General features: G+C 39.6%; 1 protein-coding gene across 2 annotated transcripts in view; it reads right to left on the reverse strand.

The window, feature by feature from the left end:
* The window catches only part of dek (DEK proto-oncogene), a 35,376-nt gene continuing 17,186 nt past the window's right edge, over positions 1-18,190 (reverse strand). The window contains exons 6-11 of one of the 2 annotated variants that reach the window (XM_041184342.1): positions 15,930-16,115; positions 11,583-11,724; positions 10,749-10,799; positions 7,149-7,297; positions 3,853-3,921; positions 1-710 (exon numbers count right to left, since the gene is read on the reverse strand). In XM_041184342.1, the coding sequence (XP_041040276.1) occupies positions 699-710; positions 3,853-3,921; positions 7,149-7,297; positions 10,749-10,799; positions 11,583-11,724; positions 15,930-16,115 (609 nt within the window). In that variant the 3' untranslated portion in view covers positions 1-698. The remainder of the gene's footprint in view (positions 711-3,852; positions 3,922-7,148; positions 7,298-10,748; positions 10,800-11,582; positions 11,725-15,929; positions 16,116-18,190) is intronic. The other variant, XM_041184343.1, reaches the window with a different exon arrangement.

The raw sequence follows: 18,190 nt of genomic DNA on the forward strand, positions 1-18,190 counted from the left end.
TTTTCTTTTAACTCGTGTACAAAGTTTATTTTCTCTTGGGGAACCGGGGCAGGTAAATTGTTCCACAAACAATCTTCAAAATAAGTTCTATAAAATAAGAACCTGACCTACAGAAGTAGACATACTGCATCTCCAATAAAACTTACCCCTTTTACAAGATTAAAACCATGGCCTTGCTCTGAAGACATTTAAATACAAAACAAAGATCAAATTAAAGTCACAAAGATAAAAATTAAACTGCTAAACAGTGAAAGATACAGCACACATGCAAATATGTGGCAACATAAAGCTAAAGATGAGGCTAAAATATTTTTCAACTAATTTAGCTGGACTCTAGCTGGTGAGAAATGAGACATGCCTAACAACCATAATTATAAGTAATGAATTTACTGGGTAATTTATTCACAGCTCAATAGATTCAAATGTACACTTTCATAAACACATTTTAAAAAGCTAGTAGAGTACTATAAAGTAAAACTTAAGCCTTAAAAGTAAAATCTATAGCAATAGGTTGAAAGATATTCAATTTACATTGGCATACAAGACTGATTCTACATAAATCCCACTGGCTTTCAAAGGAATACATTCTCTTATTTGTGCTGGTGTTAAACAATCCCATTTCTCAATCCATGGGACCATGGTAGCGGTATCATCTTAACACACTCCTTTGCTGGTTTCTTTGAGCTAGGGCAGTTTCATCACGAAATCAACTGAAAAATAAAATATTTACAATCACTCAGCATCAAAAAAACTCATTCATTTATTCCATTAGTGAATTAAGTATGCTCAAAAAATACTTTCAATCTGGGAAAACTACTGTAAAATTAATGCAAATGTCAGCCACATCCAAACATCACCATTCCCTAATTGTAATTTTTCTATTCTTCAAAGCACAACAACATATAACTGCTCAAATATAGCATTGCTAGATTAAGTCCCGCTTTCCTTCAGCCTTTTCAATCACTCAATTTTCTCACATGGAGGTGTTTGAGTTCTAATTCCTCCAAGGCACCTCAGTTGTATATTTTAAGACAATTCTTCTCATGGCTATTCTCTACCAATGATGGACACTATTTCTGAATTTGGATCATGCTTCTGAAAATCATGCTAATAACCAACACAAGAATCATAGATCTCTTAAATACAATTCTTAAAAACAACCTGAAGTGAGGAAATTCTTTGATCAAAACAGCAGCAGTCTTCAATTTAACTAGTTAAAATGGGAAACAAATGAAGCCTGCGAAAAAAAAACTAGAACCCCTGAAAAGCTATTACAATAAAGTGTAAAACTAATTTTATAGTAAAACACTTTCTTTCATGCTTGGGCATTATTGCTAGTTGTACTTGAGGTACTGTGGACATGGTACTATGCATAAACAGTCCTGACTGCTAGTGAAAGTCAGTCAATACACTGAGTCCAACAATACAAATTCTCAGCTTGCATTTTCTTCAACTGTAATCAGGTTGAGCAAGCAGAGAACTCCCACTTGCACCAAAGTGCAAAATTGGCCAATGCCTATAGTGCCATACGTGAATATCCTCAACCGAGCAACAGCATTCTATTAAACACTATACAAATAAGTAGAGTAAACATGCTTCGCCAGGTATTGGACAAGTTTGATGCTTAGAATTCTTCATGCTCAATTTTATATTAGTATTTAAATCTGGATTGCCTAATGTAATTCTGAAAAGGACTGCTGATAAATTGTAGTCATGCAAGCACACCCAATTAACATTTTTTTATTCATTCATGGGACGTGGGTGCTGCTGGCCATCCTTAATTGTCCTCAAGAAGGTGGTGGTGAGCTGCCTTGAACCTCTGCAGTCCATGTGGTGTCGGTACACCCACAGTGCTGTAAGGGAGTTCCAGAATTGTGACCCAGTGACAGTGAAGGAATGGTGATTATCTTCAAGTCAGGATGGTGAGTGGCTTAGAGGGGAACGTCCGGGTGGTGGTGTGCCCATGTGTCTGCTCCCCTTGTCCTTCTGGATGGTACCGGTCATGTGTTTGGAAGGTGCTAAACAGCCTTGGTGAATTCCTGCAGTGCATCTTGTTGATGGCACACACTGCTGCTGTGTGTCGGTGGTGGAGGGAGTGAATGTTTGTGGATGTGGTGCCAATCAAGCGAGCTGCTTTGTCCTGGATGGTGTCAAGTTTCTTGATGCTGTTGGGGCTGCACTCATCCAGGTAAGTAGAGAGTATTCCATCACACTCCTGACTTGTGCCTTGTAGATGGTGGACATTCTTTGGGGGAAGTCAGGTGGTGAGTTACTCACCGCAGGATTCCTAACCTCCGATCTTGTCTTGTAGCCAGTGTTTAGATAGCTTGTCTAGTTCCGTTTCTGGTCAATGGTAACCCCCAGGATGTTGATACTGGGGGATTCAGTGATGGTAATGCCATAGAATGTCAAGGGGGGATTGTTAGATTTCCTCTTCTTGGAGATGGTCATTCCCTGGCACTAGTGTGGCGTGAATGTTACTTGCCACTTGTCAGCCCAAGCCTGGATATTGTTCAGGTCTTGGTGCATTTGGACATGGACTGTTTCAGTATCTGAGGAGTGACAAATGGTGAACATTGTGCAATCATCAGTGAACATCCCCACTTCTGATCTTATGATGGAAGGGAAGTCATTGATGAAGTAGATGGTTGGGCCTAGGACACAACCCTGAGGAACTCCTGCAGTAATGTCCTGGAACTGAGATGGCTGACGTCCGATATCCAAAAACCACAACCATTTTCCTTTGTGCTAAGTATGACTCCAACCAGCAGAGAGTCCCCCCCACCCCCGATTCCCACTGGCTCCAGTTTTGCTGGGGGTCCTTGATGCCACACAGTCAAATGCTACCCCGATGTCAAGGACAGGCACTCTCATCTTACTTCTTTTGTCCATGTTTGAGCCAAGGCTGTAATGAGGTCAGGAGCTGAGTGACCCTGGCGAAACCCAAACTGATAGTCAGTGAGCAAATTATCGCTAAGCAAGTGCCATTTGACAGCACTGTCGATGACCCCTTCCATCATTTTATTGATGAGCGATAGTAGACTGATGGGGTGTTAATTGGTTGGATTTGTCCTGCTCTGTGTAGGGCAATTTTCCACATTTCTGGGTAGATGCCAATGGCAGCCTTACTGGAACAGTTTGGCTGGGGACAAATCAAGTTCTGGAGCACAAGTCTTCAGTACTATTGACAGAAAATAGTCAGGGCCTTCAGCCATTTGTTTATCACATGGATGGAACTACATTGGCTGAAGGCTGGCATCTGTAATGCTGGGGATATCTGCAGAAGGCCGAGATCGTTCACTTGGCACTTCTGGTTAAAGGTTGCTGCAAATGCTTCAGCCTTATCTTTTGCATTGGTGTGCTGGGCACCCCCATCATTGAGGATGGGGATATCTGTGGAGCCTCCTGCTCCAGCAAGTTGTTTAATTGTCCACCTGCAATTCACAACAGGATGTGGCAGTTCTGCACAATTTAAAATGGATAATGTAAAATGTCCTTAAACATTGAAATTGATCCCAAATCACATTACAGAACTGATCCCATCCTTCAGTCTGAAATCAGGCAACATAAAGTCATTTTTGGCCTGTCAAGACCACGCTGGCTCCCAATGCAGAAATCCAGTCAGTCCCACTCCCCTGCTTGAATCCTTAAGGTTTATTTCTTTCAAGTGTCCATTCAATTTTCTTTTAAAACAATTCATAGCTTCTGCTTCTACCACCCAATTAGTTTCAACTGCAACATTTTACTTTTCTCAAATGGGACCTTGCTATAATTAAATATTCAATTTATAAATCAAATATTCAATTTATAAATGAAAAAGTGAAAACAAGATTAAGAGTACTGAACACATACCTCTTTCACAGTGTTCTTGACAAAATCTTTTTTGTCAGACAGGTCATAATCCGGATAGCTGGCAAAAACCTAAATAAGAAAGGAAATTCACTTGAGTGCTGAAGAACAGTTAATAAACAGTATATTAGAAATATTAGTGTTGAAAACAAAGATAAAATTCTTAATAAATTAAGGGCAGATAACTTGAGAGGGGTAAAAGGTGCCATGCAGCATATTCAAATTACTCTACAAAGTGCTAGGCAATTAATTAGGAAGTACAAAGAAGTTTGGACACAAACTTGCAATGTAATGAATTAAGCACTGAACTCACTGCACTTTTGTGTGACCATCTCCCTCCCACATCAATCCATAGTTTTGGCTTTCTCCTACTACTTCTAAAAATGGACATATACTGGGATACAGATTTATCCTTGCAAACATGAGTTAGGAAGCAAACAGTATACAGGCAAGAACTAACAATACTTTTATGTAGGGTTTCTTCCCCTTATAACAAATCCAGTCTCTCATTTGGGGAATGTAAAATATCCCCATTGCACAACGCAAAGAACGATGGTCACCAGAAAGCAGTTTAAGTTTGTTTATACAAGAATTCTTTACAATCTTTTAATGGAGTGCACCATCCTACGGAATCTACAGAAACAATAAGAAATTGACTTATATCTTAAGCTTACTAGCAATGAAATTAAGGCCTTGTGGAAGATTTCATTGACGTGCTATAATTAGCAGTAGCCAAAAAATTTTAAGCCTCGAGTTTGACCACTTGTTTTTTTTCCAATCTAAGAGTTTGTTCTCTATCCCATAAACAAACCATTACATACCATAAACTCTCCTTCAGAGATTTAAAGCAGTTTCAGCTACCACTTCAGCCCAGCTGGTTTTTACTCACTTTTGTACTGTTTCATGTTCACATTAGTAAAATTGTTAATGTTATTCATACTAATGCTTTAAAATGAAGTGAATTTGTAGCAGTAGCTGGAATAATGGTCATTGGGGATAAACACAAAATTCTAAACGTTCATTATGATTGTAGAGAACCCTCAACCCAGAAGCTCCAATAACTCACCTATGCTGATGACACAAAATGCCATCACAAAACATGGCTCATTTGCATGGAAGATTCAGTTCTTTAAAATAAATAATTCTATGAAAACATTTTAAAGAATAAAATGTGCATTTCTGAAATAGCTCATGAATGAAAAATTTGAATTCATGTTGCACTTAACACATCAACTGCAGAAGTCTGTACTTTGTAGGTTCCTATACACCATATTTGAGAATGATTTTTTAGTGTTAAATTTAGAAACAAACAATACAATAAATAATTGCCTGCATTTGTTTAAGGTCAAGCACACTGATTTTAAAAAGAGTCAGTATGGGTGGAGTTCAATCATTTATGTGAACATTCCTTAATATAAAGGTTCATTTTCTTAAAATCAGATTGGTTAATACCCACCACATATATGGTCCCACATGAAAGTATCTTTAAAATCAGGGTATTGCATTCTATCAAAAACTACACAACAAACTACTACTGCCATCTGTCAGGATATACCCAGGGCAAAGTCTTGCAGGAGTTATTGCAGGAGTTATCATCACTTTGCACAACTTTTCATTAGTTGTGTTTTATGACTTCTTGGTGGCTAAAACCTACATATGCGGACACATTCTTCACATTCCACTTGTTTTGGTTCTTTCATTTAATGTATTGCAAGATAAGATCTGGGTGCTCCCAATTCTCTACCAATGTCCACCGGGCTGGACTTTGCAATATGTGGCAAAGTGACTGTGCTCACTGCTCATCTCGAAGCAAGTTGACCACAAAGATCTTGTGATCTTTGTGCCATGGATTTTACCTTTCCTGACAATTTCATTCCACCATCAACTCAAGGGGATCCAGCAACTGTGATGTTATCAAGCAAGCTAAGCAGCAAATCACATTGAAGAATAAGAATTCTCACAGGCAGCAAATCAAGAAGTAAAAAGCACCTATTATCTTTCATGTTTTAATAATTTTACAGACAGTGGAATAAATATTGGCACACAATAGATTAAGGTAGACAAAAGCAAATATGAAATAAAACCAGAAAATTCTGGGAAAACTCAGCAGATCTGACAGCATCTGTGGAGAGAGAAACAGAGTTAACGGTTCGAGTCAGCACGATCCTTCTTCAGAGCTAGAGAGTAGAAATGCGATGGAATTTATACTGTTTGTGGGCGGAACAGGTAAAGCAGGATAGATCAGCGATAGGTGGGGGCTAAGGAGAGATTGACAAAGATGTCACGGGCACATGTCTGTCCTTGGCCTGCTGCAATGTTCCAGTGAAGCAAAACGCAAACTGGAGGCACTCTACAGCCTTCCGGACTTAACATTGAGTTCAACAATTTCAGACCATGAAGTCTCTCCTCTATCTTCACCCCTTTTTTAAAGATGTATTTTTATATTTTATTTACTTATTTTCATTCATTGTTTTATCCCTTTTTTAATCCTTTTCCCAACTGCCACCCTCCCCACCACCCCAAAAGGGCCACCTGTGACTTGTTCTATGTTGTTCTTTCAGAATGCTGATCCTTGTTCTGCTAACACATTCTGCTCTCTTACCTTTATGTCACTATCAGCACCTTCTTTAGTCTTCACCACTATTGTTAACACTCCCTTTGTCTTGTGTCCATGACATCTCTGTCAATCTCTCCTTAGCCCCTACCTATCGCTGACCTTCTATCCTGCTTTACCTGCTCCACCACCCCTGCCTCCAAACAGTATAAATTCCACATTTTCACTTCTCTTTAGCTCAGAAGAGGAGTCGTGCTGACTCAAAAATGTTAATTCAGTGGAGTGAGAAACAGAGTTAAGTCAAAATAGCAAACAAACTTATCTGCACCTCATTCAACAAGGTGCAATTTTTAAGGGTGTTTATAGTAAGGCTAATAGTGCAAATGGAAACTCATGTCAATTCCCCAAGATTTCCATCTGCAAGGGCTTGAATAGCACATCCTGTGTAGCAGTGGGGAATCACCGACAGCAACTTCTGGATTTTCATGTTTAACTATGTGCGCGCATACACCTAGAAGTTGCTGTCAGTTTCACAGTTTAGGCATTATCAAGTCTGAAAATTATCTACTAGAGGGGGCCCCTTTGCACGTTTTAGACTTTCAAATATTGAGATCATTTAGATTGACTAAAAGCCCAAGCTTTTTTCTCTTCAGCACTGAGCTAATTTTCTATGATAATACAAAGAACCATTGCCTCAGGTTCCAGTCAAGTTTAAAACATATGCAGTAAGCCATTAATAATTCACCTTTTTGCAGATTTGTTTCATTGTGACTTCTTCCAAGTTCGCATCAACTAACAATTTCATGACTGTTCCCTTCAATTCTTCATCTGTAGGTGGTTTTTTAAGTTTCTTAATCAGAGGTTCATCATCCGAACTATCTTCAGATTCACTTTCTGGGAAACAATGATGCAGTACAATATTTCAAACTAAACAGAACTCAATGCAATTAATCATACAATTTTAGAGCAATGTTTTTGTTAAATTGTTCAAAATCCGATTCAAAAATCCTACAGTAGCCTGGTATCAAGTTAGAGTTAGCTTTCTGGGAAGGTCACAATGGTGGGTTGGGTTGGAAAAACAAAGGTATAAGAGTTCATTGCTAATCAACTTGCAAACAGGTTGTACTTTTAAAGTGTAGGCTCAGCCAATCCTTGTATTAATTACTAAAGTACAAACCTTTCTGGGTGTAAAAAAAAGTTAAAATCATCACGTATACTAAAATTAGGCAATTTATAAAAAGGAACATTCGAGAGGAGGGGCACAAAGAGGGAGTCTCAATTACAATAATTGCAGTAGTTTTATCTTTTCTGTATTAATTTCCTGCCTCAATTCTAATATCCTCTGTAACATTCATAAGCTGAGATGCATAAACTCTTCATCCTCCCCATTAACGGAGTTGCAAAATGAAATTTGCAACGTCATTGTTTTTTCAGTGGCTGCCTACACAATCAGGTCAATTCAGCAATGACCCTCTTGTCCTGTTTCTTGGCACATTGCAGTTAGGAGCTATACAGGCTCCAAGGTGTTCTTTTCCAGCCTATAGTAACAGGAGAAAGATCTGTCACTAATAGTTAACACGTTGTAACACCATTGTAGTTCAATTTAAAATACAGAATGCACAGAGCCGGTGTTCAATTTCAACAAATACCAGAGTGCAAGACATCTGAAAAACATTGCTCATCAACTGGTAATGAGAATAATTTTTCCATGAAATTAGCATTTGCTCAACACCATACCATTGGCAATTTGCAGCATTGTAACGGTTCATATAAATTTGATTTATTCAAGTTTTAAAATGGTAAGATTTCTATTTCCCTACAAAGTAGCCACCACATGCTTCATTTTCAGTAGAGTTTACAGCTGGAGAGAACAACATGTTTGTAGACTATGGAAACAAAAATGGAGGTTGGAGATGGGGCGATACTTTGCAATGATGGTAGGGTCAAGGGTTGGTTTGTTCAGGACAGGAGGTGACAACAGCAGATTTAAAGGAGAGCGGGACACCACCTGAAAAGAGAGAACAGTTAACGTCATCGGCTAACAAGGGGGCCATGAAGGGAAGATGGGTGATCAGCAATTTAGTGGGAACAGGGCTGAGAGAGCAGGACATGGGTCTCACGGAAAACATAGCTCAGAGAAAACATGGGATAGAAACTAGAGAAAGATGAGAGCTCAGGGCTAGGGCAGAAAGGATCCCTAGAGAAAGGTTTGCTCTGTAAACTAGCAGAAGGCAGGGAGGTGGCAAAGGTAGCTGATCGGATGATCTGAGTGATGAAGAAGCCCATGAACTCCTTGCACTTGTCAGAAGTGAATGAGGTGGTGATAGGGAAAGGGGTTTAAGGTGACAGCTGGCGGTAGAGAAAAGAAGCCAGGAGTTATCTTTGCATTCCAGAGTGATCCTGGAATAATGAACATTTCTAATGGATGAAAGCTGGACCCAATAACGCTTTATGTAATTCAGCCAGATTTGGCAGTGAATAGCTAAAACAGTTGTCCACCATATTCTTTTAGTCTATGATCCATGGACTTATGAGAGTGTAGATGGGGGTATACCAGGGGAATGGGCCAGAGTAATGGTTTCACAGGATACTAGGGCAAAGGTGGAGGTGAGGGTACAGTTGTGTAAATCAGCAGCTGCAGAAATATTATGCCAAATGGAGAGCCAAAGGCCAGATGAAATGGGATTTTGAAAGTGCAGTTTTAACTGAATTAGGGATAGTATGCGAGCGTCACTGCCAAAGCCAGCATTTATTGTCCATCCCCAATTGCACGAAGTGATGATGGTCTGCCAGCTTCTTGAGCCACTGTAGTCCATTTGGTGTAAACAAACCCATACTACTGTTAGGAGACTTGGCGAGTTGACGCAGTACAGCTTGTTTATAGCACACACTGATACCACTGTGCATCAGTGGCAAAGGAAACAAATGCTTAAGATAGCGGATGGGTGCAAATCAAATAGTTGCTTTGTCCTGGATGATGCTGACCTTTTGTGTTGTTAAAGCTGCATTCATCCAGACAAGCAGACTGCATTCCATCACATTCCTGACTTGTGCTGTGTAGATGGTGGACATGCTTTGGGGATTCAGGAGATGAATTACTTGCTGCAGAATTCCCAGCATCTGACCTGCTCTTGTAGCTACAATATTTATTTATATGGCTCATCCAGTTAAGTTGAACATCAAGGGAGATGATTACATTCTCTTCTTGAAGATGGCCTTTGGCTGCGCTTGTGATGCAAATATTACTTGCCACTTATCAGCCCAAACCTGAATATTGGTGCAAATGGACACGGGCTGCTTCAGTACCCGAGGAGTCAAGAATGGTACTGAGCACAGTGCAATCAGCAGCAAACATCCCTGCTTCTCACTTTACGGACGGTTGTGTCTAGGACACTGCCCTGAGGAGCTCCTGCAACAATGCCCTGGGACTGAGATGATTGGCCTTCAAAAGCTACAATCATCTTCCTTGGTACTAAGTAAGAAACCAAACAGTGGAAATTTTCTGCCCAATTCCCTTTGACTTGAGTTTTGATAGGGCTCCTTAATGCCACACTCAGACAAATGCTGCCTTGATGTCCAGGGCAGTCACTATCACCTCACAGAAGGAGCTAGGGTTGGGGTGTGGAAGTGGAATGTGAGTGGAGAGTGATACATGGAAGTGATCAGAGATGACTTTATCTGTGATTGATTTGATAGACTGGAGAGGGTGATCCTGAGCAGTACAACATTGACAATTTCTTAAATCAGGCTATAAAAGAGAATACTAGTCACCTGGTTGCAACAATCACAATCATTAAATGCTATGAAAGGGAGATAGACCAGATTAAATCAACTTACAAGAGCTCTTGTTTCCCATGAGTGGGTTGACCAGATAACTCAAGTGACAAATTTGTAAATGACAGGTTACCCGGTGTCAACGTAAAAGTCTAACTTTTGACTATTGACAGGGAATCTTACCGGAAAGTTGCATTCACGCTAGCAATGACTATCCTCATCACTGGAATGCATGAAGAAACTTTACACTACAATCAGTTTCTACCATAATGAACTATTCAGATGGCTGTTAATTTTAAAGGGTACTGCTGAGATAAGAGAAGTTTTGTTTTCTCAGTGCCATTTATTCTCTATTTATGGAATAGTTTCTGGAAACAATATAATTGCTTACAGCGTATTTATTGTACATTAAATGACACACCAATTCTCTACCATTTTTCTCTAAATAGGAAAACTCAATGAAAATGCTTTATAGTATCCTATTCCTACACTAACTTTTATAAAAAATACCTTTTTCCCTCCAGATCATTTTAGCCTGCATGTAGAATGATATTTAAAAAGATTTACTTACTCTCAGCTAGCCTCCCAATCGAAGCCACCTTTTTAACGCCACTTCCCAGGTCTAGGGAACAAAATTACATTAAACGGGAACTGGGTGGTGCAGCAAATTAGAATACCGTCCTTTTATTTACGAGATCTGGGTTCAAATTTCAGCCCAGCGTATAGGGGAGAGCAAAATTTCTCCCCATCAGCTGCAAGCATACAGGGTAGTTTCAATTCAGCAATGCTCATACCAAATCAGCAGCTGCATTTAAGCCCCAACGATATAGCATAAGGAAATTTGGAAATTCATTGATGCAGCGGAAGACATTCCTGAGGTCAGGGGGCAAAGAGTGGGGCCACATACAAGTTTTATCCTATATCTAATCTAAAAGAAACCCGGTGCCAAAACTGAATGCAAACAATAGGAAATGTTCTGCTCTGCGGAAATCAACATCTTTCAGTTAATGAAAAAACACACCTTTCTACAAAAAAAATAAAGTCTGTTAGTGAGTTTAGTGTGTGTATTCAGACCTTCAGTTTTAGGGAAAACATGGGAATATTCTCTCTCTCCTCATGTAGCGGGGGGAGCAAGAAAGATGATGAGGCATGGGGGAAGCGAGAAAGGGACGGGCAGAGGGGCAAGGTTGCGAGAAAGAAACAGGGGGGTGGATCAGCTAGTGGTGATTGTTGTCTTGGTTTCCTCAGTAACCTAGTGTTATTTGGAGGACATGCCTTAAACAACAAAGGAGATTTTATTCCCGGAACCAGATTTCGCTCTCGATCAAAATCCCAAAAATACATTATTTGGTTATTAATGTGTTGTTTGTTAACCTTACTACCAGATAATTACTTTTGTTCTTACCCTTCTTGGCAGGAGCTGCAGTTTTCTTTGCAGTGCTGCTGTCAGCTTTTTTCACGTTTGTTGCTTTAGTAATTTGTCCCTTCTTGCCTTTGGGCACAACTTTTTGTGTGGATTTCTCTTTTTTAGACACTTTCTTCTGTGGCTGAAAAAAAAGACTGAACTGATTCTCAAAGTTTTCTTAAATATCTGGCACCAGTGATTTGTTGTTCTGCTGTGTGTTTTGTACTTTAGAACTATTGCACAAAGCTTTTTAATAAAACTAAACAGAACTGTGGATATTTTTACTTAATTAAAAAGTGTGGTCTGACTGAATTAATACAAAATTTGATAAGTCTTGACCAATTCAAAAGGAACACGTCCTTTAGCTACCATTGCGTGAAAATAACGTTTCACCAGTTAAAAATATAAGTAGCAGGAATACTATCCTGACATGGCCAGCATACAGTCAAGGCAGATTACACAGACTGCATTACAGCCCAGTCACCATCTGATCTGGATTCTCTACACCATGACTTATGAACTAAGCCCAGCTGTTGGTTGCTCCAGCTAATTTGTGGCATGAAAGAAAGAGAAAACTGGCAAGATCAGATGATCACAGAAAGATGCTGATGAGGAAAGTCAGTTTGTTCCTAATCATTTCATCCAACAATTTCTAGGATTTTAGGGTTGTGTCTCCACTAGCCTGTCCAAAAATCTATTGTGTCACTTGCTACCAAAACAAAGCACATCTCCATGTTGATAGCTATACTAAAAAAGACACAATGTTCTGATATCACTCAAACTTCATTTTGCAGTTTGAACAAGTGACCTCTTATCATCATGCAACTAATTCTGGATTTACCTTTCCTATACTGTTTACTGTGGTCTTCATCTGTGGCATGCAGTGCTAGTACAATCATAGAATTGTTAGAGTGCAGTAGGCCATCATTCACCCCATCGTTTCTGCTTCGGCTCTCCAAATGAGCATTTCACTTAGTGTCATTCTCCTGCTTTCTCCCTGTACTCCTGCACATTGTTTTGTGAAAGGAACAATCTAATTCTTTTTTGAATTCCTCGACTGAACCTGCCTCAAGCAGACCTTAACCACTTGCGTTGTAAAAAAAAATTCCCCCTTGTGTCACTTTTGCCAATTACTCTAAAGCTGTGCCCTCTTATTCTCAATCCTTTCACAAGTGGGAACAGTTTCTCCCTATCTATTCTGTCCAGACCCCTCATGATTTTGAATACCTCAATTAGATTTTCTCTCAGCCTTCTCTTCAAGAAAAACAGTTAACTTCTCCAATTTATCTTCAAAACTGAAACTCCTCATCCCTGGAACCATTCTCATGAATCTTTTCTGCACTTTCTCCAATGCCTTTACATCCTTCCTAAAGTGTGGTACCCAGACCTGGACATAATACTCCAACTGAGGCCAGACAAGTGTCTTAAGTTTAGTCGAGTTCAACATAACCTCCTTGCTCTTGCACTTTATGCCCCTTTTTATAAAGCCTAGGATACAGTATGCTTTATTAACCGGGCTCCTGACCTGTCCTGCCACCTTCAATGCCTTAGGCACATATACACCCAGGTCCCTCTGCTCCTGCAACCACTTTGTAGTAGTACTCTTTATTTTATACTGTCTCTCCATGTTCTTCCACCAAAATGAATCACTTCACATTTCTCCACATTGAACTTCATCTGCCACCTACCTGTATGCCCATTCCACTATGTCCTTTTGAAGTTCTCCATTATCCTCTTCACAGTTTACGATGCTTCCAAGTTTCATATCATCCGCAAATTTTGAAATTGTGCCCTGTACACCAAGGCCTAGGCCATTAATATATATCAGGAAAAGCAACACTGATCCCTGGGGAACTCCACTACAAACCTTCTTCCAGTCCGAAGAAAGTTCCATTAACCACTACTCTGTTTCCTGTCACTCAGCCAATTTTGTATCCATGTTGCTACTGTCCCTTTTATTCCATGAGCTATAACTTTGTTCACAGGCCTATTGTATGGCACTATATCAAATGCCTTTTGGAAGTCCATGTACACACCAACAACATTGCCTTCATTAACCCTCTGTTACAGCTTCAGAAAACTTCAAGTTAGTTAAACATGATTTTCCCTTAATAAATCCATGCTTGCTCTCTTTAATTAACCTGCATTTGTCCATGTAACTATTATTTTTGTCCCTAATTATTGTTTCTAGAGGTTTCCCCACCACTGAAGTTAAACTGACTGGCCTGTAGTTGCTGAGCTTGTCTTTTACATCCATTTTCGCAAAAGGGTGTAACTTTAGCAATTCTCCAGTCCTCTGGCATCACCCCCAAATTCAAGGAAGACTGAAAAATTATGGCCTGTGCCTCTGCAATTTCCACTCTCAATTCCTTCAGTATCCTTGGATGCATCTCAAAGTTGACAAAACACCAGGTCTGTAAGTAAAGACAGCCTATCCAATACCACCTTAATTTTACACTCTTCTTGTGTCCGAATTAGCTTATCTTTCACCATGGCCTAGTTAGCGTCTTATTCCTTGGCAAAGACTGAAATTAAGTATTAATTTAATACCTCAGCTATGCTTCCTGCCTCCATGTGCAAATCCCCTTTTTGGTCCCTACTCAGCACTTTCTCCAGCACAGCAATACTCTTCTTAATCAATACTACCACCCTTCCCCCTTCTTCCTTTCCCATCTTACCTGAACACCTTGTATCCAGGCATATTTAATACAAAGTCCTGCCCTTCTTTCAGCCAGGTCTCTGTTATAGCCACATCATATTGCCACATGGCAATTTGCACTTATAACTCACCAATCTCCATGCATTCACACACATGCACAATAACCCTGATTTATTACTTTCTCCATTACTCTGACCCCACCTATTAATGTACTATTTCCTAATTAAATACAACATAACACTTTGCTGCGGGATTTGTAAATATTTTTATCCTCAAAAAAAAACTCTATTGAAACAATTTCTCTAAACCATTCAAATCATGATTTATCTTTTATGCCCTTTTCTCCATAACGGAAAACCTTAAAGGACCAACATTTAGTGATCAATAGGCTAACTTATCACCACAGAAAGGAAATTTCAAGATAATCCAGATTTTCTTCCAATATCTGGTACTTTTATTAAGAGAAAAAGGAAACAGATCAGTATGTCATGGCTCAAAGGTTTGTGCAATACTGTTTTTAGAGTTTTTCCAGTCATTAGTATTGTATGACAAGTCACCTGAACTGTAAGTGAAAGCCAGATCATTTGTCTCCTCTCTATCCGTGCATGTATACATAGACACGAGTATCTACACACAATTATTATGAGAAACAATGTACCTAGATTCAGAAGAATCTAGACCTTCAAGGCTAATCGGTAGGTGGCAGACATTATTATATAGATGAGTGCAAAAATAATTTGGATATACCCAAGTATAAAAATGAAGAAGCCAATTGTCATATATTCAATGGAATAGTGGAACAGAGACGCAGGAGTTTTTAGTGGAAACTCAATAGTCCTGCATAATGAAAAGTATAGATAATGCCTCCAAATCATACTGGTCATTTTTCTCTCAAATCAACCACCTCAGCTCACTGGTTTTTCCCATTCTGTCAACAAAAGCAGCTGGCAGTAAAGCAGCTGGTTTGTCTCTCCGTATCCCTACACCCAAACTCACCAAAAAGCTCCAGGTGGATAAATCCAATATACATTCCACTAATGCCAATCAAAAATTTCCAGTTAGACTTGGACGCTAAAGGAAATTAATACTTATTTCAAGTGGACTGAATTGGTACAAAAGTGACTGGTAGCAACAATATTGTAATGAACACAGTAGCTAGAAAAAAGACTAGTTTTAAGTGAGGCCTTTGTAGTGGTGCACAAGACGAAGGAAACTTCAGAACAAAAGAAATTGAGGTCCTGTAAAGGTTTTCAAAATTACAATTGGAAATTGACAAAAAACTAATGTAAGCAAATGATGAACAGTTCAAATATCAGGGAGAGAAGCTAGAAATGATAGAAGGAATAGAGTAACGGAATTAAGAAATTGGAATAGCTTAATCAGAGACACATAAATGAGCTTGAATAACATTTTTCTAGTAAGAGGGGTATGGTGAAAAGAAAGCTAAAATTATATTAATCTTTGCTGGGTGGAGGAAGGGTTGGGACCATTGGGTTCAAGTCCCCTCGAGCACTCTCTATGTTCTTAAGACAGAATTCATCACTTTCAAAGTAAGTAGATCTTAGTTTAAAGATTGGGTTAGATAATTATTATTGACCCATTTGCTATACAGGTATTTTGAAGAGTCTAGTTAATTCCTCTGTATCAAATAATATTCATTAAATGGCCAGGACATGACTGACACAAACCTCCACTTCTTCTTCCACATCACTTTCATCTGAAGATTTTTCCTTTTCTTTCTTTTCTTCTTCACTACTGGATTCATCTGTGAGAATTTCTTCTACGGTTGCAGACTTGGATTTCTTCTTGGACCCAGAGCTGCTGTGTTCTTTCTTTCCACCCTTTTGACGTTTCTTTTTCGGCTTTGGTAATGACTGCAAAATACGTTTAAACACAATATTAATTTATAAAGAGATTTATTGAAGCACCATACCGAGAAGGGAACAAGTGCTTTGCCTGTTGCATTGACAAGCTATGTATTGTTTACATCTAAATTAACTGCAATAATGGCACAACATGAACATTACAAACATCACATAACACATACCAGACAACTATTGATAAATGTTGCATAACGCCGTATATAAATAGCAAGGTTAGGAGTTGGTAGTTTCATTTTTAGGGACCATGTAGATGAAAAACAGAAGGGGGTCAAGGTGACCACCATTCAATATATCAAAAGAATAATTTTAAAATGCAAAATAATTGCCTTCTATTCAACTGCCCAAATGAGCTGGTTCACAAAGATTTTACATCTGATGATGCAAATGAGTTTTAGCAGAAATATGAAACAGAGGCTAACCAGCGTCATTTCAAGTACACTTTGGATTGGGGAAATTGTGGCCAAAGTGGAAAGTCTAACCCAAGAGATTCTATGAAAACAAAAAAAAAAAGAGATTCACAGTCTAATCAGTTTGTTGTCGTATAGACTGGGGAAGAAATGGAGATTTAGAAAGAAATGTTCAGCGGGAAGCGCTCTCTGATCTTAACATAAGATATAGGCAGACAGGACCTTGGCTAACATTTCACCTGAAGGGCTATTAAATACCAACTATGAAGAAGAGCATTTGCTCCTGAAAACATTTGGTTGCTCTCAGACAGTTAAGCACCTGGATATCTGTTAAAGCTGCCGTTATTGAGGCATATACTTATTGTAATCAGCCGATGACAGTGTACCAGGTGGCACACTTTCTCCGCAGCACTAGCACCTAACAAGTAGGGTAAAGCTAACAGCAAGAGACAAATGCAAAAATAAGTAGAATTTAATAAAAATCACAAATAAAGCAGTAACGTCATGGTTGCTTGATATATACCATGGGCAGAATTTAGCTCTCGATGGGCAGGTGGACCCCACCGACTCTGCAGCGGGCTGGCAGCCGAGCTCCGCCACTGAAACGGGCCTTGCCACCATTTTGAGTGGGCTGACTAATTAAGGCCCGCCCAGCGGGCTGCCTGACGGGAAGCGCTATGTGGGGACAGGGGAGGGATTCCCCAACTGTTAAAACGCGCTCTTTCGCGCGCAGTGCTGCTCCGCTCACTGAGACTAAGTGCTGTCTCAGGGAGATTGATGACAATTTTAAAAAACTCAAAAATAGAAAAGTTAAAAAAATTAACAGGTCCCACTTGTGACAATGTCGCACGAGATGGGACGTTAATAAATATGGCAGTTTATTAAAGATTTTAAAAATGGACATGAAACCTCATCCCACCAGTGGATGAGGTTTCATGTTTTTTCTATTGCCCGCTGGGGCTCTTGGCCTGCCCGCCAGCCTTAAGGTTGGACAGGCAGGGCCTTTATTGGGTTAATTATCCTGTCAATGGCCTCAAATGGCCATTGACAGGTCGGCGGGTGGACAGCTGATTTCACTGTCCGCCCGCCTTCCTAAATACTAAAATGGGGCGGGAGGGTTCCTCCCGACGTCATCCCGCATCAGCGAGCGAGCCTCGCCCCCAACTTGCTGACGGAAAAATTCTGGCCCATATATACTTTTAAAAGCCAAATTTTTGAGACCAATCTTTTTTGGCCAAAAGTCATGGGGTTGACTTGATAAGGCTAACTTTTTTCAGGGATTGACATGTGTGCTTCATTTAGGCCCAAAAAAGACCATTACAATAGACTAAAGTAAAAACCAACACTAAAAAATTCACATTGCTATAATATTATAAATAATATTGACTCACTTGTTGTTTCACTTCAACATCATTAATATGTCAATATACCCATTTAACATTGCCAGTTTCAATTAACGTTGTTTGTCATAAACCTCCCCTTCTGTGGCCTGCCTACTCATATGACTTTTCCCAGATTGCTTCTGCCCTCAGTCCCTCTTCTCCTCTCTCCTGCCCTCATCTCACCAGCCCAGCTCTCCGTTCTTACCTTAGTACCTGGAGTTTATTTTTCAGTTGTTGCTCTCCTGGCTCCTGTTTTGAACTCTCGCTGAAGTCCTGG

This window comes from Carcharodon carcharias, chromosome 3 (assembly GCF_017639515.1).
Source record: "Carcharodon carcharias isolate sCarCar2 chromosome 3, sCarCar2.pri, whole genome shotgun sequence".
In the NCBI taxonomy this organism is placed as follows: Eukaryota; Metazoa; Chordata; class Chondrichthyes; order Lamniformes; family Lamnidae; genus Carcharodon; species Carcharodon carcharias.